The 22,227-nt window shown below is 31.7% G+C and overlaps 3 protein-coding genes and 1 long non-coding RNA gene across 5 annotated transcripts; 2 read left to right on the top strand and 2 right to left on the bottom strand.

Moving 5' to 3' along the window:
* Window positions 1-1,008: 1,008 nt before the first annotated feature.
* Window positions 1,009-11,944, top strand: LOC104647576 (uncharacterized). 2 transcript variants are annotated; one of them, XR_741657.4, is made up of 6 exons: window positions 1,036-1,268; window positions 1,801-1,894; window positions 2,326-3,013; window positions 4,091-4,176; window positions 4,280-4,333; window positions 8,274-11,944. It is a non-coding gene; the product is annotated as an uncharacterized lncRNA (long non-coding RNA). The 2 variants fall into 2 exon arrangements; XR_011221436.1 differs by having other exon boundaries at window positions 1,009-1,268; window positions 2,326-4,176.
* On the bottom strand, window positions 1,525-6,836 carry LOC101262618 (laccase-12). The gene is made up of 6 exons (XM_004239911.5): window positions 4,251-6,836; window positions 4,006-4,157; window positions 3,639-3,883; window positions 3,302-3,430; window positions 2,017-2,973; window positions 1,525-1,934 (listed from the first exon to the last, which is right to left on the bottom strand). The coding sequence occupies exons 1-6, from the start codon at window positions 4,359-4,361 to the stop codon at window positions 1,804-1,806; spliced, it is 1,725 nt and encodes a 574-aa protein (XP_004239959.1). The 5' UTR covers window positions 4,362-6,836; the 3' UTR covers window positions 1,525-1,803.
* Window positions 8,672-11,685, bottom strand: LOC101262918 (probable leucine-rich repeat receptor-like protein kinase IMK3). Its single transcript, XM_004239912.5, has 2 exons — window positions 9,621-11,685; window positions 8,672-9,375 (listed from the first exon to the last, which is right to left on the bottom strand). The coding sequence occupies exons 1-2, from the start codon at window positions 11,683-11,685 to the stop codon at window positions 8,783-8,785; spliced, it is 2,658 nt and encodes an 885-aa protein (XP_004239960.2). The 3' UTR covers window positions 8,672-8,782.
* A 6,570-nt stretch (window positions 11,945-18,514) lies between the features above and the next one.
* Window positions 18,515-21,004, top strand: LOC101263212 (laccase-12-like). The gene is made up of 6 exons (XM_069298346.1): window positions 18,515-18,695; window positions 18,794-18,945; window positions 19,022-19,266; window positions 19,358-19,486; window positions 19,588-20,544; window positions 20,636-21,004. The coding sequence occupies exons 1-6, from the start codon at window positions 18,585-18,587 to the stop codon at window positions 20,764-20,766; spliced, it is 1,725 nt and encodes a 574-aa protein (XP_069154447.1). The 5' UTR covers window positions 18,515-18,584; the 3' UTR covers window positions 20,767-21,004.
* Window positions 21,005-22,227: the final 1,223 nt, after the last annotated feature.

Raw genomic sequence — 22,227 nt, 5'->3', positions numbered from 1 at the left:
TCTACTAAACTAGATTGCATCAAATGTAGTGGATGATGAGGTTAAAGATGGTAAAGAGTCTTCTTCAGTTTGTTGTGTCTATTAAATTAGCACTTTCTAAAACATGTTATTGGTTCTCAGTTCCTTTTTCTAATTCTAATTCTAACTATATATAAACAAACACTTGGATCTCATAAATTATGTCTTGAGTAGGTGGTATGTCGAAAAATATATATCGCAGTTTTAATTTATTTGTCTTATTTATTTTTAATTTGTTAAAGTTATGCTTTTTTAATTTTTTTTTTTGAATTTCAACATTTCACATATATTTAAGACTAAAGAATTATACATTTTACGTATTTTCAATTTAAAATCACAATTTTTAAAAAAAATATTCTCTATTTAAAAAAATTAAAATCAAATAAATAAATTGAAATAGATGGAATATTCTCTTTATCCTTGAACTTCTCCATAATCCTTATTTAGGAAATAGATGGAATATTCTCTTTATCCTTGAACTTCTCCATAATCCTTATTTAGGAATGGATTTAATATTTGAGGATTATACAAATTTGTGTAACAATTTGACTTAACATATAACTAATAATTTTGTTCATACTTGCACAAAATTATTGAGTTTACTTTCATGTTGCACACTACACTTATTTTAGCTTTATTATTATTATTATAAATAATATATCTTTTAACTTAATTTCATCGGATATTATGTACTTCAATTTTGAACGTATACAAATAAATATTAAAATTTGTTTTAAATTGAATAACTAGACACACATATATACGACATAATGCATGGGCTACACACAAGGTGCTACATAGGACAAAAAGTTACAATATTAGATATGCATATTTATGCACATTCAAAATTAAAGAGTGAAACAAATTAAATGACATATTTATATATTAGCATGAATTTGCGTGAATTATTTTTTCCTTTTTGTCACGTAGAAGTAGTTTCGAATTTAACGTTTATTTTAATGTTTAAGAAAATTCAATTATTTTTACTAAAAAGGATAAATTTTATGTGTATTAAAAAATATTTTTGAGTATTTAATTATAAACTCAATTAAGTATTACTTTTGCCCAAAAAAAATTGAAAATGCTTGCTAGCAAAATTTAAAATCACAAATGATGCTCATTGGAGTACTTCAGTTGCCGGCGGGAAAAGGTACCACTGCCCTTACCATACTGACCGCCGGAGCCGGGAGGAATTGAAGCTCAGTGGTTGATGAACAACAGAACAAACATTGCAATCATGAAACGTGAAGGTAACGATTGATTAGGTCTGTTTTTCGCTTAATTTCTCGAAAGTGATCGGTCTTTTCCCCCCAATTTATTACGTACTATTTATACAATTCTTACTGTTGCTCTGATATTCGTTGCACTAACCGCGAGTCTTCCGGAAACAGCCTTTTTGCTCTTTTATCTCCTCGAGGTAGTGCAAAGTTTGCGAACACTATATCCTCTTTACGTACTATTACTGGATTTTGTTGTTGTTGTTGTTATAGCAATGTGAGATTCAAGTTTACAAAACTCAAGTAAATTCTTCTGCACTCGAAACAATACAACTGGTTTAATCTGGGAAATATGCTGCCTTAATTCTAAGACATATGGTGTATTACATAGCAATTTTTGGCATTATATGGACTATAAATTCTAGGCATAAGGGGGAAAATGTAGTAAAAGCAAACAAAAAAAAGAAGAACTAGCCCTGAATGGGGAATAATATCAATTAGAATTACTAAAACAATAATTGATTTCTCTAGGGCTTTGAATTTTGTATTATGTTGCTTGTTCCAGTTATCAGCAGACAGGCAGATCTACTGGTGGAGCTTCCAATGATTCCAATTGACTGACTCCGTTTTCAACAAGGAAAGCCATGGCCAAACCCCAGGTAATGTGAACATCCAAGTGACAGTGCATTAGCCACACTCCTGTATTAAGTTAGTATCGTTAAGTTTTTATCATTGAAATGTAACATTGTATAGAATATTAGCATACTAGTATTTATCTTACCTGGATTGTCAGCGACAAATCTAATGACTGCCCATCCATTAACGGGCACACTGGCCGTGTTTCTAAGTGGTGGATCAACAAGGTTGAATTTAGATGTATCTCTTTTTGGATTAAAGTTACCGAAACCCTCTGCAATGATGTAGAAATCATATCCGTGAAGGTGAATTGGGTGGTTCTCAGCTGTGGAGATATTAGTCCCCTGTAACACAACTTGCACTCTTGCCCCATATTTCAGCTTGTACAGCTTAGTTCCTCGAATAAGTTGCCATAAAGATCGGCTTACATTGCCAGTATAATCAAATTTTACAGGTGGTACAGCTGGGAAGTCAGTTGAGAAAACACCAGGAATGCCATTGTGATGTGCCTGTAGCAGGGAAAAATTGGATGGTAGCACAAAAGACACATTGTTCATACTGGCAGTGAATCGAGTTCCATTTGGACCTTGACAGTTTCTAGAGCGTGCACCTCTTGGACAATTGTTGAGTCCTAGCCCAACAGTGAAGAATAGATTTTCATCGATTTCTTTGGGTACCTCGACTCTTCTTGGGCTTCTAAATTTTGTTGTGAAGGCTGTTGCAGTGGCTGTGTCATTATATGCTGGTAGAGATGGGAAAACTGGATTGGTCTTGACACAATTGGAAGAACAAGAAGATGTCTTGTACTCGAGGATGGCTGTTGTTGTGGTATTATCAAAGGGGGCGCCTTGAGCACTTGCGTAGGCACGTGCTGCCATGTAGTATCTGCTTGGTGGCTGGTCAGCTTTGATAAGGACATCAGTTGTCTGGCCTGGTCCGAGCATAAGGACTGATGTAGTGAAGGGTTTAACATATGAGGCATCTGCTCCAACAACAGTAAACTTGTGGTTTGCCACAGTAAAGAAAAGCTCCTGGTTCATTCCAGCATTGATAACTCGAAGGAGGTTGGTTTCGCCAGAATCCATATGAACTATGGTGGTATCTGCATAAATATGATTTCTATTAAAACATGTCCTGAACAGGTAAAATATCTAATCATAGTTTAGTGAATGCTAGCATAACATTGCTAGCTGAAAACTATTCCTTTTACTATGTATAAACTTTCTTCTATTATTTGATCTTTTAAGAGTATTAGATTAATTCATTGTCTTGAGCATGTGAACAAAATGTTTTTGCTTTTAGAAGTAATCTTTACTCTGTCTACAAAAGAGTCGAGATACGATTTCTATAGGTTTTTTCTTTTAATTTCTGAGGCAAATTTCATGGTACCCTGTTTTAAATATTCTGTGAGATTGGAATTTAGAGCTAACCTTGACTGGAGCACTTGTAGAGGTCACCTGGTTGACCATTGATGGTGTAAGCATCTGATACATTAGGGGCTGCTCCAGTTCTTGTAGCCTCTCTTACAACATCGATTGGGTTTGCATCCCACCACTCACCTGATCAGCATTTCCAAATAATCTTTTCAACAATTTTTCTAAAAGGAAACAGAATATGAGCAGATGCATAACTAGTACCCCCTCTGTTGGATTCTAGTGAAGTACTATCCTTTTCAGTCAAACAAGGTCACATGAAATGGGACAGAGGGAGTATTGTTTTTGAAAATTGGTCAAAGCTTCCGATGATAAGAGAAGGTAGAATTATTACCAAGCAGAATAGGTGTTTCTCTTCTGGGCTTAGGAAATGGATAGTTTCCTCCTTCTTTTGGGTGAATAATTAGAGCTCCATAAACAGTAGCCCTGAGCCATGAGCTGTGGGCATGCCACCAAAGTGTCCCTTCTTGTCCTTGAATTGTGAACCGGTAAGTGTAACTCTTTCCTGGTCTAATTGGGCACTGAGTGATAAATTCTGGTCCGTCTGCCCATGCTGACCTCATTTGTCTAACCCCATGCCTTTTGAAACACAACAATATAGTATAAAAAAGTAAGAGAAAAGGTCATATGAAACTTAATCATGTCTTATTCATTGGAGTAACATATATCAGTTCATTTGAGTTCTGCATGCATGAACTTACCAGTGAATGGTGACATTATATCGAGCTCGATTGACAACTTTGACAACTAGAGTATCCCCGTTGTTTACTTCTAATGTTGGTCCAGGGAATTGTCCATTCACTGTTATGGTGTTGTGGGTTTTGCACAGCCTCTTCACTGGTGTTGCTTGAATCTGTTCCACGAAAATAGAGGTGAGTATCCTAGAATTCTCAATATTTTCAAAATGTTAGCAGAAAACAAAGAAGCAAAATCTTGGATAGCTTACCACAAAATCATGGTAATGCGTTTTCGCAGATGCTGCATCTGCAAAGAGAAGAAAAATGCACAGAAACAACAAATAACACAAAGGTTTGGCAATGCTCTTCAAAGCCTCCATTTGTTTTCCTTTTATTTTTCTTTCTACAACTTGTTTCGAGTATTAGTAGAAATGCAAGTCAGTGCTTGTTTGTGAAAGATAGTAGAGTTAAGGGGTCTGCTTTTATAGGGGAAGAAGTAGAGATAAAAGTTGTCTGAGGTTGACAGATTATATTATTAAAACTTAGTTGAACCCTGTAGAGCTATATTGGTTCACCCACTTAACCTATCTAACTGCATAAATTTTCATGAAAAATGCTTAAACTAAAAAGTCTCTTTCTTTGAAAATCACTTTCATTGTTTTCTCTTAACATTTACGATGTACTGTTTATCCAATTGGAGTTGTTCTTATGACAAAAATTCAAGGGAGCCCAATTGAATTTGTTTTGTTGGAGAATACTATACTGGACAAATAGGATAAACATAATTTTTTATTACAACATATAAACCGTTGAATCCCTTTGATACAAGGGAAGATTCTAGTGTTAAGGGTTCAAAAGTTGCTTTAGATATTAAGTTCACATGTTCTGCGGCAACCTACAGATGCACCAGTTTATAGGTGTGAAAATATGGTACATATGTGAAGGAAAATGTCTCGAAAGACCTACCTATACTTGGTATCAATGTATACATATGTAGAACTTATTTTTCACTTTTATGTTGTTCGGTATGATGATATGAAATGAGTTTAAATGAAGAAGTGGGGATTCATATAGTTGATCTCAACTTATTTGGGAGTGAAGCCAAAGTAGGTGTTGTTGTTATCGCAGGTTCAAATCCTGATATGATATTCTAGTATGAATTCCTGACTCCGTCATAGGAAGGAGGTAAAAGTCATTTGTGAAATTATAAAATCCTACAACACCAGAAGTCACTAATAGATGATGATTAAAATCCTCAGAAAAGTGACAGTTTGATTGTTAAAAGATTATAACTAACGTATGGTAAAAACGTAATAGGATAAAGTCCAGTGATGATGAAATTAAAGACTACAAAAGTCTTCTTCTGTTTGGTTTTGTCTATTAAAGTAATCATTTTAAAGATTTGATTGGGTCTTAAATTCTAACTAAAAGTTCTGTTAGAGGAACCTACAAAAACAAACTTTGATTTTTAATAGTTATGTTTTTTAAGTAGGTGGTCTGTCAAACACTTTTTTATTTTAAACAAAACACAATCTGTCACATAGCTTTGGAGTAACTAGTAAAGTTGTTGTCGTGTGATTAAGAGATCACAGGGTCAGGTCTTGGACAGTGACGGACTCAGAATTTTCGTTCAGGAGGTTCAAAAAATAAAAATATAAACGTGTAAATAAGTCTTTCGAAATGGGCCTTTTGAATTTTTTTGAGTTTAAAACCACACTTTTGGCACGATTAAAATAAAAATGCTTGAAAAATAGAACTGATTTTTTTAAACAAAAATAAACTGAAACAAATAAATGTTGTGCAACTTAATATTAAGGGTCTTACCATTGAGCTATCTATTTTTATTTGTTATTGAGGGGGTTCAAAATATATGTATCTACAAAAATACAGAAAATTTATCCATACATATATCGTATATTTTTTTACCGAGGATGTTCGAGTGAACACCTTGAACCCAACGTGGATCCGTCCCTGGTCTTGGAAACAATCTCTCAAAAATATAAACATAAAACTGCATATAATAGGCTCTTATAATCGAATCTTTCCTGAATCCTGAACTGAGTTTTAAGTACACCAAATTATCCAAATTATAATCTCTTCCAACCCCTCTTTGACTTCTTGTCTTTCTTTTTCTCTTTTTGGACCATTTAAAAAGAAAGAAAAAAAAAGGGAGAAGAATGCACGTGTTGCTAAAATATTTGTAATTTATAAACATGTAGCACAAATGTGCACGGCAGGGACTATTTCTATTTTGATACTTTCTCCGTTCGGAATTGTTTGTCATGCTAAGTCAATTTAATTAATTTTTGAAAGTAATTAGATCATATTAATTTGATATTTTAAACAAAAAAAGTAGATATTCTAAATCTACATGAAAAATACTATAAATTACAATTTTTTGCATATTAATATGGTGAAAAAATACATTTTAAAATGTTAGTCAAAGTTTTTATAGTTTGACTTTTAAAATAGAAACCATAACAATCAATTCTGAACGGAGAGAGTACGAGGATAATCCCTCCGTTTCGATTTCACATTAATTGATTGTGTTTTTAAACATAATTATTTCATATTAGTTATTCACCTTACTAAATTAAGAAAGTATTAATAAAAAATTTCTTATATTAAGTTTGCACTTAATTCTTTTTAAAATACTCTCTTTATTTGTAAAATTCACAAAAAGGTTTTTAAGTGGTGAATTAGTAAAATTATCTTCTTATCTACGATTTCTTAATATGCACCTAAAAAAGAAAAATAATCAGATAATATGAGATGGAGGAAGTACGACATATCTTATGCATTTCAATTTATATTTAATACGGAATTTAGTATCCATAAAATATCAAAATACTGAATAATATGCAAAAATACTTTTTTATATATGATATTGTTATGGTAATGATGGTTGATATAATAATTGTAAATGGCTGTTAGTGGTGGCCATTGTAGTTTTTTACTTTGGTGCATTTTTTGCGATCATTTTTCTTGAACTGGACACTTATCAAAAACATTTTTTCTATCTTAAAAAGATAGGAATAACGTTTGTGTACACCATATTTTCTCAAGATTTCACCTGTAGAATTACATAAATATGTTATTTGCGGTCGCTAGTAATTGTGATAATTAGCTATAGTGGTAGTTGTGGTTGAGGTTGTTGGATATAGGTGGTAGATGATGGTGGGAGACGGTAGTGGCAAATGAACTAGTGATGGAATGTTTTCTTTATATAAATTCTTGAATGAATCACTTTTTAACGATATTTAAAATTTGTTTTAAGTTTTTGGAGGGTGTTGGTGTTGACTTAAAAGTTGATCAAATCTACTTTTAAGTCAGTTTTGATTTTTGAATTTTTTTTTGACAAATATAAAAATAACTTAAAATAAGTTAGGAAGTGTTTGACTAGGTTAAAAATATGTTAAAAATCAAAAATATGTCTTCCCCTACTTTTTTTTTTTTTGATTTATAAGACATTTAAGTTGATTTTTTTTTTGAGACAGTAACAACTTCTTTTTATTTTTGTATAAAAATTAATTTTTTTAAGTCAATCCAAACGGGCTCTTAATCCTTCCTTGAGTTGAAGGTCTATTTTATACTTTCCAAATCCCATTTAGTAGGAATTGTATCGAATATGTTATTGTTATTGTTAGATTTTAATCATTCAATTATATTCATAACCCATCAATTGATTGTATAATCTTTAAAACAAACACTTAATAGTTGAGATCTGAATGATTAAAATTAAGCAGTCATTTGGTAGAATATATTAAAATAATGCTAAATAACAGTGTATTAACAATACTTGCATTAGTAATACTTGCATTAGTTGTACATATTTTATTTCTTATGCATTGTTTGAGTTGATGTATTAAAAATAACATGTTTGTACAAAAATATTTATTTACGAAAATATAGTTCACAATTATGATGAAAAAGATGTAAAAGTGTTTTTAGGGGTATTTGTGTCTTTAAAGTGCTAATTCATGCATTAAATTCATTTGCATTATTAATACCTAGAAATCTATGACATTAGTAATGCATTTCCCAATACATAATAAAGTGTATAACTAATGCAAACATTAGTTATACATAACATGAAAAAGGGTACCAAACAAGGCTATTAAAACACAGAGCTAATGCAAGCACCATCTTTGTTAATACGCTCAATCAAATTACCAGGAAGCACAAACAAATAAAGTCAAAAACTGATAATATAAGAATATTTTGGTCTTGTTTCCTATCCAATGTTCGAAGCCCATGTTAAAGCCTGACTAATTTCGGATCATGCATTACAGGGCTCATTTTAGGGGTGGCGCTCCCAAGGATTTTCTCCATATCCAAGGCTTAAACCCGAGGCCTTTAGTTAGGGTGAAATATTCCCACCACTGCATCACAACCCATGTCGGTAAACTTCTGCTTTTGTTTCTTGGAAGAAAGGAAAGTAACTTTGTAACTTATCTCCAACAACAGAAAAAAAAATTCTACTGCCGGCTCAAAAACACTTACATATATATATATATATATATATATATATATATATATATATAATCAATGGTGTTTTTGGCAAATTTAAAGTTTGATAAAACATGTAAAAAAATTCAGGATGCATGTAGAGGGAGACACCTCAATCTCAAGTTGTGTTCTTTGGGCCAAAAGGGATGGAATTTAGGAGTGCTCCATTAAGCTCAAACACTTTTAGCAATGTAGCACACTTTTATTTAAAGACACTTGAAACAGACCTAATACTCTAGCAATGAAATTCAAGAATGAAAGAATCATGTTAATAAAATCAATAACTCAGTATCTAGTAACTTGTTGAGGGACCTGCAGTTGGCGTTTCACGCCTAATGTCTTCCAGTTGCTGGAGAACTTGCTGAAGTTCTGGTCGAGCTAATGGCGAGGGATCAACACAGTGCAAAGCCAATTTAAGTGTAACTAACAATTCATCACCAATTATGGATGCATCCTTCATTAGTTCCAAATCGAATACCTCTTTTGTTCCCTCTTCTTTCACAATTGACGCCACCTTTCTAGGCAAATCTACACCATTCACTGCCTCGCCTGGAGACTTTCCAGTTAGGAGTTCAAGTATGATGACTCCGAGGCTGTAGACATCCGTCTTCACATTGGCTTTCTTGAGCTTATTAAGTTCAGGTGCGCGATAACCAAGTGCACCTGCTGTGGCTACAACATTTGAATTTGCAGCAGCAGTTACAAGGCGTGAAAGACCATAATCTGAAACTATTGCATCAGTGTTTTCATCAAGTAGAACATTGCTCGACGTAAGATTCCCATGAATGATGTTGACATTAGTATGAAGGTACAGCAATCCCCTCGTTGTCCCTTTTGCTATTCTCATCCTTGTTGGCCAATCAATTGGTGTATCCGGTCCACGAGCTGCAACAAAAACAATAAAGCTATATTACCCCCTCCATAACAATTTCCTCCCCATGCGATCTCACAAGTGGGATCTGGGGAATGTAGAGTGTACGTAGACCTTACCTACGTTGTGTGAGTTACAGAAGCTGTTTCCAATATGATACATAGTCCAAGATTCATTACGTAAAATGAGATATAGAGTATTCGATTCCCAATAAAACAGAAGCAAAAGAATGTCAAATGGAAATCTGTTTTCTGCTTACCATGAAGAAAATTTGAGAGACTTCCTTTAGGCATGTAGTCGAAAATAAGAAGCTTCTCCCCTTTCGTCCCTAAGTAATAAGCCCTAATAGCCAGAAGATTCGGATGCCTTATCTTTCCAAGAACGTTGACTTCTTTCTCGAATTCCCTCTGAACTTTCGTGATCTTCTCTCTCATTCTTTTCACTGCAACTTGACTTCCATCTTCTAACGTAGCCCTATACACCGTACCATAAGTACTCTTTCCCAATATATCTGCAGTAGCACATAGAAGATCATCTGCACTGAACATCATACCTCCACCAAAATGGACAAGTTTTCCTCCGTTATCCCCTCCTGCTGCCTCAACTTCTCCGGCAGTTGGAGGAACACCCTTTACATCTTTTGGTTTTTTGGCTTCACCTCTTTTCTTGATCAAACAGCAGAGGAGAATGCAACAGAGTAGAAACAAGACTATTATAAGACACCCTATTACTACGAGAATAATGTCTTTAATACTTCGTTTTCTACTTCGTGTAACTGGAGAAGGCGTTACAGGACATGGATTCGAAGTATTATAGCCACATAGCTGAACATTACCCACAAAAACACTTGAATTGAATTTCTTAGCAAGATAAGTAGGAACAGGACCAGATAGAGAGTTATATGAAACATTAAAGGAACTAAGATTAGGTAACTCACTAACAGACTCTGGGATTTCTCCGGTTAGATTGTTGAGAGACAAATCTATCTCGACTAGACCAGAAATGTCCCCGATAGCAGCTGGAATATCACCCCTAAACCGGTTGTTCCTCAGGTTGAGAAACGACAACTTTTGCAATCTCTTTACATCTAATGGGATTTCACCATCAAGATTGTTACTTTCCAAGTTGAGAACCATGAGGGAGGACAAATTAGTTATACTCTCTGGCAAACTACCATTAATCTCATTATAAGAAAAATCAAGATCCCTAACCACACTAAGCCTTCCAATATCATTAGGGATGACACCAACAATACGATTATGACTAAACGAAATCTCAAGAAGTTCACTCAACTTCCCAAAAGAAACAGGAATTCCACCAGACAAAGAGTTATGATCAAGCGTCAACGACTCTAATTTAAACTGTCTATCTCCATTTCCACCCCAAGAATCCGGAATAGACCCTGTCAAGTTGTTATATTTCAAGTCAATAAAGACTAGAGAGCGCGATTGAGTTATACTAACAGGAATCGAACCAGACAATAAATTGTAACTAAGATTAAGCCTATAAAGCTTAGATGAATTCACAAGACTATCAGGGATTGCACCAGATAAAGAATTGTTGCTAAGTTCAAGTGTTTGTAGAACTGGACATAAACCAAGAGAACCAGGAATAGAACCTGAAAACCTGTTATTGTACAATTGTAAACCTCTTAGATTGGGTAAAAAACCCAAAGATGAAGGGACTGAACCACCAATTTCATTATCATGAAAACTAAGTTTTCTTAGTGCTTGAAATTGACCAATACTTTCAGTAATTCTTCCCCCAAATCCTTTTAATGGAAGCTGAATAACAATAACTTGTCCTTGAGCACATTTTATCCCAATCCAAGTACCAGAACAAGCACCATAACCACTATCATTCCAGCTACTTAAATACCCTTTAGGATCAACTAACTCATGTTTAAGTGCCTCAAGTGCTTGATAATTTGCCTCACTGATAACTACACCATCCCAAACTTGACCTAAAGCTAACTGAGCTCCACAAATCATCAGCTGCAAGAACAACAAAATCTGGACAAAAGGTATCTTTTTAACACACCCCATATCTCTTTCTTGGATTATAAACTTGAAAACCCCAAATGAGTACTGGTAAAAACAGGTAAAATCTTGAACTTGGTCTTGATTTTCCATTTTTTTGTTAGAAAAAATGGGATTTTTCAGTTGACATACCTGTTTTTTTTTTTTTGCTTTGATAAGTTGAAAAATGGGATAGGGACAGTATTTTTTACACACACCACAAGAAGGGTAATTGGTATTTTTTGGAGTACTATGTAGCAATAAGTGCGGTTCTTGAAAGGAAGCACGTGAAGAGGAGGAACACATAGTGCTAAAATGGAGGAATCTAAGTAAAGTTTTTTTCTTTTCTAGGAAACATGATAACTGTGTATGTCAGGTACCACTCTAGATTTTTTTTTGAAGGCTGTTATATTAAGGTTGTGTTTAAGTTGATATACATATATTTTTTTATTTTTTTTTTTAGTTGAGTTCGATTAAGTTTAAATTCGTACATTTCAATTTATTAAGATGATGCTCCTAACAAGATATTCATGCTAAGTGGAGTTTGGATATTTGATAGAACTTATATCTTGTGTGGCCAAAAGCATTTTTAATTTGATGTGTTTGTGTTTGATTAGTAAATTATTTTATTTTTTTGAGTAATAATTAGTATTTGATCAAGATTTTAAAAATTAATTCTAAGTAAATTTTTCAAAGAAGTGTTTTTGAGTAAAAAACTAGTATGTTATAGTTTCTGAAAACTAATTTCTAAGTATATTTTTTTCTCAAAAGTGGCCAAAAACTTTACTTTCTTACAAATTTAGTAAAATTTGAAATCATAGTTAAAATTTGAAATCATAGTTTAAAGTTCAAAGTTTGAAAATGCATAAAAAACATTCACAATATGAAGCGTTTTAGTTTTTTAAGGTGCTTCATGTAGTTCAAATTTAAATTAATCGAGAGTTTAAAGCATATACTAAATATAAATTAAGAAATTAAAAAAAATCTATTTTAATTATCATATTTTATTTTGCATATTTCTTAAATAAAATATGAACTAATGGATAATTTGACTTAATTATCTTTATTTATTTTCAGTATGACAATTATTTTAAATTATTTTTTTTAACAAGCACGACAAGTAAAATAGAATCGAAGAAATATGACCTATGACCTAAGTTTGCCTCGAGTCGAGGCAAGTCCCATTTGACCATCTGAGGTTACCTTAGAATTGTTGTTTTCAATATTCTATTCTTTATTTCGCCTTGAATGATTTGGATGGAGAAATTAATTAATTTAAGAGCGCGAATACACCTAAAATGTTGTTACTGAGTAAATAAAAATTATTATTAATTTTTTTTCTATATATTATTTAGATAAATATTATGAAAGATAAAAATTGGGGTGGTGAGAATGGAGATTATAGAGTTGGTATGAAGATGAATTGAGTTGGAGGATGGAAGACACTGCAAATATAGAATGTCATTTGTGAAACTTATTTTTGACTATTTTTATTAGGGAAATCAGTTTCCTTATTTTTAACTAAGGAATTAACTTATTTTCAGTTGAAAATATATTTTCATAGATACTACTCTATCAGTTTAAAAAAGAATGACATAGTTTGATTTGGAACAAAGTTCAAGAAAAGAAAGAAAACTTTTTAATCTTGTGGTTCTAAATTAAAGTTATGTCAAATATATTAGAATGTCTTTTAATCTTGTGGCCTTAAATATGTCATGTGAAAAGTTAAAGTTAAAAAGTTGCCAAAAAAGAAAAGGGATCATTCTTCTTAAAGCAGACTAAAAAGAAAATAGGGTTATTCTTTTTTAAACGGAGGAAGTAACTAAATCAAAGAGGAAAGAAGCTTTAGAGCATGCCTATTGGGATTTAAGATCTCAAATATTATGATATCTTATTAGTGAGCACGCCTCACAAGTCTGAAAAAGTGGTACTTTGTGCTACTAAACAAGGTCAATTGGTATTGTAATATTAAACAAAAATTACTTTAATTTTATGTTATTTTTATAATTTAATTTTATTTTTTCATAAAAGTATCTTGAATTATCACATAAGAAATCACTATAGTATTTTGCTTTTTGTCAACCAACTAATGTGGCTAGTGAAGTGCGATAATTATTAGAAAATAATTAAAGCTAGGATTAATTATAACTATAAATGCTAAGATGGTCTAATAAAATAAATGGAAGTAATCACAACAGCTTTTATAAGTGTTCTAGTCAAGAAAGAGACTCGGAGATGAACTTTTAACGTATTCTGAAATATTTTTTTAAAAAAAGTTAAACATCTAGTAAATCATTTAGCTCAAAATAAACAGATCAAAATTTCTCCAAACTATCACTATTTTGTGAATTTCATGCTTAAACTATTATATTCTCTTGCAGTTATCTCATAGACTATAACTCCGTTCGGATACAAAATCTTCGGTTAAATATATGATAGAATATTTAATATAACTTAATACAAAGTAGTAAAAAATAAAAACAGTTAATAACGTGATAAGAAAATCTCTAACATGAATTCACCTAACACAATAAGTTTATAATAATTTAACGAATTTTTATAAATATTCAAAATTTAGATATGAAAATCATAAAACGGTATTAATTTTTGTATATATTATGTTACATTTTTTTTTTTGATAGAGACATGAGATGCGGTCCATAGACAAACAAGTTCCCATCGTCTTCAATCAATTTTATACAATATACGAGGACCACTCTGGCTAACCCATTCATGGACCACAATATCAACCAAACAAGTTAGAACATAACGGAAAGTGTGTTTGAATTGATTTATTTACAGGTAAAAATCTTTATAATATATGTATTCATAGGTTAAAAAGATAAAAATAAATCAAAAATCGTAAGTTAAAAAATTTAATTTATAACTTTTGATTTATAAGTTAAACAGACACTTAAGTAGGTTTACTAGAATATATACGCTTACACTAAGTTGGTAAGTGGTACAAACAATAAAGTAAATGAAGAATTTAAGAAGGAAATGAAGAATTTTGAAATTTGTAATCTAAATGAATTTAAATATTTTTTATGGGTATAATTATTTTATATCAAGTAAAAGAGATATTTTAAAATTAAATTATATCCAATTTTAGGAGGATACTTTTTTTGGGAATAAATTAAAAAAAAAGTATCACATAAATTAAGAAAGACCGAGAAAGTCATAAATGTAGTTATATACACTTGGTACCTACTCAATTGAAATTAAAATTTGTAGCATAAATCTTTGTACTAAACTACTAATTATTATTAGATTGATGAAAGTGAGATGGTTTTATATTGTGGTCTGGTTATTTTGGATTCGCGCCTAAGACTTTATTTGGGAACCAAGACTTTGAACTCGAGATTGCCTTCATATTTGTGAAAAAATGTGATAATTTGCCTAATTATAACGAGATTTTGGTTTCAAAATGTGGCGAATATATTGTATATGCACATAATATCTCTACTGAACTAATTAAAATTCCGCAAATACAAAATCAACTTACATTTTTACCAGTACACATTACAATTATCACCCTAAAATGTCACATATAATATACACTTTACATACCTGCAATATACACTTGTATCTCATAAACCACCACAAATAATCACTTATGTGTCACTCCCTATGACACACGTACTTTGTGAGATACACAAGATATACACTATGATATATTATTATCATAAGAAAAATCTTGATGAACCTTAATTTCTATGAAATTTTTATCATCATGACATTTTATTATTGACAAGAATTGTTGCAAGATCTTGACTCATTACCCATTATATTGCAAAGTGAAGTAAACAAAAAAAAATGATAACAAAGGAGCGCTAAGAAATCATTCAGCTTAAACAGATCGTAGACTTTCTTTGTTATTTATTCCTATTTGCTTGAACAAATTATAACACATAGATCTTGTTAGAGAAGATGAGAGATATCGAAACATCGGGGAGAAACATACAATTAATATATTGTATACTTAGGATTATACAATTCATTTATTGTATACAATAATAAGAGAAGTGATATTACGCTATTGTATATTACATATGAAATTATATATTCCGAAAATATACAAATTACATACTATTATACTATTATGTAAGTTGTATATTTTTATTCGATTATATACAACAATATATATTTTTAAGCAAGTTTACACACACACATATATATATATATAAACTCTTTACATTTTGATAAACTTCAAAATCCCATTAAAGTGAATAATTAGTGTCTCATTTTTTTTGTATCCACAAGAGAAAATCTCTTAAAATAGTAACGATGTTCAATACTTGCAAAAACAGGTTAAGCCGTTTGCATATGCAAATGTTGAACTTCAAGATTTTAAATATTTGGTGAAATGTTTAAAAATTTAATCTAAGAGTACTATATTTCCAGTAAGAATCCACATCGACCTTTTAAGGATGGATGATCTCTTTTATATAATTTGACCAAAGGAAGATCTAAGACTAACAATTTCGATCTCAATATTCATATTAGACATAATAAATAAAAAAGGACGGAAACTTGGCCTCGTCTGATAAGTAAATATTCTAACTTTGAGTATGCAGACACCTCAACTTGGTCTCAACTGATAACTAAACACTCTAATTCATTTCCATTGTGTCTCGTGAACACTAGATGTTGATGTGACACATAAATTTTGGAGGTGTCTAGATGATCATCTTCTTGTAAGTTGGAGTTCCAACTGATACAATGAAGATGAGTTAAGGTGTCTAAATATGCATACACAAAGTTGAAGCTCGTCAGCTAAGGTCAATTTAAAATGTTTGTTTAGGTATTATGCCTTCTTATTATATCGAAGTCCTAAGCTTCATACTATTCTCAGCTTTTCACTCACTTATATTATTAGTTACTTTTCCTTACTAATGTCATAATATTCAATTGCTAATAATCAAATCTAGCAAGTTAATTTAAGATGCATTCTTTTGATCTTATATAATTTAACTGTTAATTTTTTAAGTAAATAATAATAATTAAGTGGTACTATTGTTATAAAAATAAAATAGAATTATAAGCAAGTACCAAAACATGAATGATCATCTAAAAAATAACTCGATAAGTAAACAAAAACATGAATGATCATTAAAAAAATAACTAAATAATTAAACAAAAAAAGCAACACAAACCTTCTTATGAATGAAAATATGAAAAAAAAGAAAAGAAAAAAAAGGCCAAAAACAGAAATCACATTCTTATAAGTCAAAATTATCATTTGTCGGAAAAAACTTACCTGCACCAGGTGTTTACACCAAGTCAATGCAAAATACATTACTACGTCATTTAGTGAAGTAAAATGAACTATAAATTTAAACAAATGACATGCATGTATTGGTTTGGTGTAAACACTCGGTGTGAGTAAGTTTTACCTCCATTTGTCCCTTATAAGTTTATAATTACAGAAATCCCTCAAACTAGTACAATTATATGAGTGTTGATACATTAAATTGATGCGCAAGATTCATTAATTGTTAAGTAAGATGCATTACATTTTATACATGATACACTAATATGATGTACATCTTATACATGATATACTAATCTGATGCGCGAAATACATTAATCTGATGCGCGAGATACATTAATCTAATGCACTAACACATTGATCTATTGCAAGAAAATGAAAAATTATAAAACTAATAGAGAATAATAATAACAGGAAAACTTAGAAATGAAATTTTTGTCAGTTTTTTTTTTAAAAATATACTTCTAAAAACAAGAAGTAATAAAAAAAATAACACATGGGCATAATGTAAAAGCACACAATTTTGACACAACGTATGTAACTACGTCTTAGATTGTTTTTTTCAATTGTGAAAAAAAAAAGAATAAAAAAGAAAAATGTAGAAGTCAAAGGGTTGACAGAATATATATATAATTTTTTTTTTTGACAGACCACCTACTTAGGGACATCATATATATTAGCTAATAAAAAACTTGTCGTATTGGGTTTTTCTAACTAAATCTTATACTTAAAATTAATTAAGAATCAATCAAATGTTTAACAAACTGAAAAAGACTTTTTACCATCTTTTACTTAAGCATGTTAGTCAAAAAGTAATTTTATCTTTTTTTTAACGACGAGAATAATATCAATAACATATTCAATATAATTTCATGAGTGAAATTTTAAAAGAAAATAATTAGTGTGAACATAGTCTTACTTCGACTTTATTTAGCTAGATTTTTTTCCCGATTTTTCTTAAGCACTCAAAATAAAGGCATATTATATAACCATACCTTTAAACTTGGCTTCAATCCAACTTTGTAAACAAATTGTATAAAACTGATCAAATAAATACATGCATTGTACATGATATTCGTTGTGGCAATTTACATCATACATTGTGCCTACTTTTACACACACAAAGTTGAAAAATATAAAAACCAATTAAAGCCAAATTAAAGGTCATAACTATAAATTATGCCCAAAATAAAAGAATCAAAATTAAATGTGCAATGTTGATTTAATAAACCTAACATTCAAGTTTTATTTCTTTTAATTTTCTTATTCTGGTGAAGTTTTTGTTGTGCCATACCAACCTATGACTTCTATGACACAACAATTTTTTTTTTGTTTTTACGTTTTAACTAACTTTTGGTCATTACTTTTCAGAGTTTTAAGAAGTAAAACAATGCAAATTGATGTTTATAGCCATTGGTTCTTTGGATTTGAAATATATACTTCCTCCGTCTATTTTTATTTGTCCATATTTGACTCAGTTTACGCCCCTAAAGAGTAATTAATAAAATGATAATTTTACTATACCGTCCTTCAGTTATAAAATACTATGGAAAATGCGAAAATGACAAGACAAAGATAGTTATTGTAAATAATCATAACAACAAACATAAAGCTAAGTTTGTTGAATAACGACACATTGTTAATATGAAGCAAATACCATAAAAGTGATGTTAATTTGATGATTGAAAATATAACAAACTTAGAGAAAATGACTTATAATATACTCAAAAGATTAATATTCATGAAAATTTATGCAATTAGATAGGTTAAGTTGGTGAACAAATCAATTCTACAAGAGTTCAACTAAGTTTTTTGTACACAATTTTTTTTATCTATAAAAGCAAACTCAACTCTAATATCTTTCACAAACAACTTGCATTTCTACTAATACTCGAATCGAGTTTTAGTAAAAAAAAAAAGAAGAAGAAAAGAAATGGAGGCTATGAAAAACATTGTGAAATCTTTGAGTTCTTTATGTTTTGTATGCATTTTGCTTCTCTTTGCAAATGTAGCATCCGCGAAAACTCATCACCATGATTTTGTTGTAAGATTTTATTTAGTTATTTGCTAACATGTCGTAAATCTTTTTTTTTTTTTAAAAAAAACATTATGTTACTGAACTCTGTTTTATCTTTGGAACAGATTCAGGCAACACCAGTGAAGAGGCTATGCAAAACTCACAACAGCATAACGGTGAATGGACAATTCCCTGGACCAACATTGGAAGTTAACAACGGGGATACTCTGGTGGTTAACGTTGTCAATAGAGCTCGATATAATGTTACTATTCACTGGTAAGTTCATGCTTGCAGACTGATATATGTTAGACGCGATTATATGTATTGTCATTTGTTCTACTTTTTTCAAAAGGCACGGCGTTAGGCAAATGAGAACAGGATGGGCAGATGGACCAGAGTTTATTACTCAATGCCCGATTAGACCAGGAAAGAGTTACACTTATCGGTTTACTATTCAAGGACAAGAAGGGACTCTTTGGTGGCACGCCCATAGCTCGTGGCTTAGGGCTACGGTTTATGGAGCTTTGATTATCCATCCAAAAGAAGGCGGAAACTATCCATTTCCTAAGCCCAAAAGAGAAACACCAATTGTGCTTGGTACTATTTCACATTCTCTTATGCATTAGCCTATATTCTGTTTCCCCTAGAAAAAAAAATTTGAAATGATAGTTTTGGAAATGCTGATCAGGTGAGTGGTGGGATACGAACCCTATTGACGTTGTCAGACGAGCAACAAGAACAGGAGCAGCTCCTAATGTATCTGATGCTTACACCATCAATGGTCAACCAGGTGACCTTTACAAGTGTTCTAAACAAGGTTAGTTCTAATATTTGTAACACGATGCTAACGTTCACTAAATTATGATTTGATATCTTACCTGTTTAGGACATGTTTTCATAAAAATCGTATTTATGTAGATACAACCATAGTCCATATAGACTCAGGCGAAACCAACCTCCTTCGAGTTATCAATGCTGGATTGAACCAACAGCTTTTCTTTACTGTGGCAAACCACAAGCTTACTGTAGTTGGAGCAGATGCCAATTATGTTAAACCTTTCACAACATCAGTCCTTATGCTCGGACCAGGACAGACAACCGATGTCCTGATCAAAGCTGATCAGACACCAAACAGATACTACATGGCAGCACGTGCCTATGCAAGCGCTCAAGGCGCCCCTTTTGATAATACCACAACGACAGCCATCCTCGAGTACAAGACATCTTCTTGTTCTTCAAATTGTGCGAAAACTAATCCCATTTCCCCATCGTTACCAGCATATAACGACACAGCCACTGCTACAGCCTTCACAAGAAAATTCAGAAGCCCAAGAAAGGTCGAGGTCCCAACTGAAATCGATGAAAATCTATTCATCACAGTCGGGCTGGGACTCGAGAACTGCCCAACAGGTGCACGCTCTAGAAACTGTCAAGGCCCAAATGGAACTCGATTCGCTGCCAGTATGAACAATGTATCTTTTGTACTACCATCCAATTTTTCCCTGCTACAAGCACATCACCAACGGATACCTGGTGTCTTCTCAACTGATTTCCCAGCCGTACCACCTGTAAAATTCAATTATACAGGCAACGTAAGCCGATCTTTATGGCAACCTATTCGAGGAACTAAGCTGTACAAACTGAAATATGGAGCAAAAGTGCAAGTTGTGTTACAGGGGACAGGTATCTTCACAGCTGAAAATCATCCAATTCATCTTCACGGATACGATTTCTACATCATTGCTGAAGGTTTCGGTAACTTCAATCCGAAAGCAGACACATCTAAATTCAACCTTGTTAATCCACCTCTCAGAAATACAGCAAGTGTGCCCGTTAACGGATGGACAGTCATCAGATTTGTCGCGGACAATCCAGGTAATCAAAAGAACAAATACTTATCATTTATTGATATTCCCAATATTTTCTATACAATTTCACATGATACAAATTTAACTTACAAATATAGGAGTGTGGATAATGCATTGTCATTTGGATGTTCACATTACATGGGGTTTGGCGATGGCGTTCCTCGTGGAAAATGGAGTTAGTGAACTCGAATCGTTGGAGGCTCCTCCCGTAGATTTTCCAGTCTGTTGACGATTACAAAAAAAGAAACAAACAAGAATTAATTTGAGTTTGAATTGCATTCAATATGAAAGTTCCCTGCATATTGTTACTAGCATTTCTTTGTTGCTTGAGATTAAAGCAATTGTATTGTTTTTTTTTACTGTAATTAACAGAGGAATTTTGGGTTGAGTTCCATCTTGACCTGTTTTGTACCTCGTTATCTAATTCATTTTGATCGAAGTAAAATTTAGAATGATTTGAATCTTGACTCGTTTGTTATTTGTCCAAATTTGAACCAACCCACTCAATTGTCACCTCTTAAATGATACTCATTATTTTCATAAGGGGGACATCACTTTTTTTTTGAGTTTATGTATTATGAAACAAGGATTCAAGGCTATCTCGAATTTTTGCGTGTTATTCTTAAAAAAAAAATATTAAATTATAAGATAGACTCGATTTGAACTCAAATTTTATGGATCTCTTGGTGACGACCTATTGAATAACACTTGCAAACTTTTAGACTGTTTCTATTAGCCATAATGAAAATGGAATTTCCACAATACATGCAAATTCTCTTATATATCTCTTTATACACGATTCAAAAGTTATTATTATTTTTTAAACTTCATATCATATTTAAATTAAAACACAAAAAATAAATGATAGAGTGACATCAAACATAATATTCTCAAAGAATAAGCAAAATTTAACATTGTTAAATAATACTCCTTTTTTCAAATATATAACTATAACAACCTTTCAATTTACTTACAAAGCACATTACAAGATTTCACCAATTTTATAACAAATTTTATCCTTCTTAAAAAGTCATTAGGATTAGTAAAGGTAAACCTAACTCCCTTACTTCTTGTACTTTTCTCTTTGAGCTATCGATTTTATTTAATAATAAAAACTAGCCCCCTATGTACACCTTATCTAGCGAAATTTCAATAAAATAAAATAAAATTGAATCTTAATAAAATCCAATTTCATCACAATTGCTCAATCCACTATCTCTAAACAAATCCCCACAAACAAATGCATAATCTTTAATAGGCAACATATGAACATACACCCATTTGAAAGTTTTAGGGTTGTTCTCTTTAGTAACATCCATTCAAAAAACACCTGCTTAAAATGAATGACAACACCAGTATCCTGACGAACCACCTCAAAAAACTTGACAACCTTATTGATAAGCCACTGATTTTGAAAGTCTATGAACGGGATGGAGTAGATGTTTCGTATTTCTACTCATCCCTTAGTAGAAATACATAACATCTACTCGTCTACTCCATAGATTTACATAGTCTGTGGCAGATCAAGAAGGTTGTCAAGTGTTTTGACGGTTCGCCAGGATGTTGGTGTTGCCATTTGGTTTTTGATCAAATTTTTACAATGCTAAGAAAAATTAGATAGATATTTATAGGGAGGATTTAGTATAAAATTTGAATGGCATATATGACCGCAATAAATTATTTACCTAAT

This window comes from Solanum lycopersicum, chromosome 5 (genome assembly GCF_036512215.1).
Source record: "Solanum lycopersicum chromosome 5, SLM_r2.1".
Classification (NCBI taxonomy): Eukaryota; Viridiplantae; Streptophyta; class Magnoliopsida; order Solanales; family Solanaceae; genus Solanum; species Solanum lycopersicum.
Note: the sequence above shows the minus strand (reverse complement) of the source record. Positions and strands in the feature narration are given on the sequence as shown.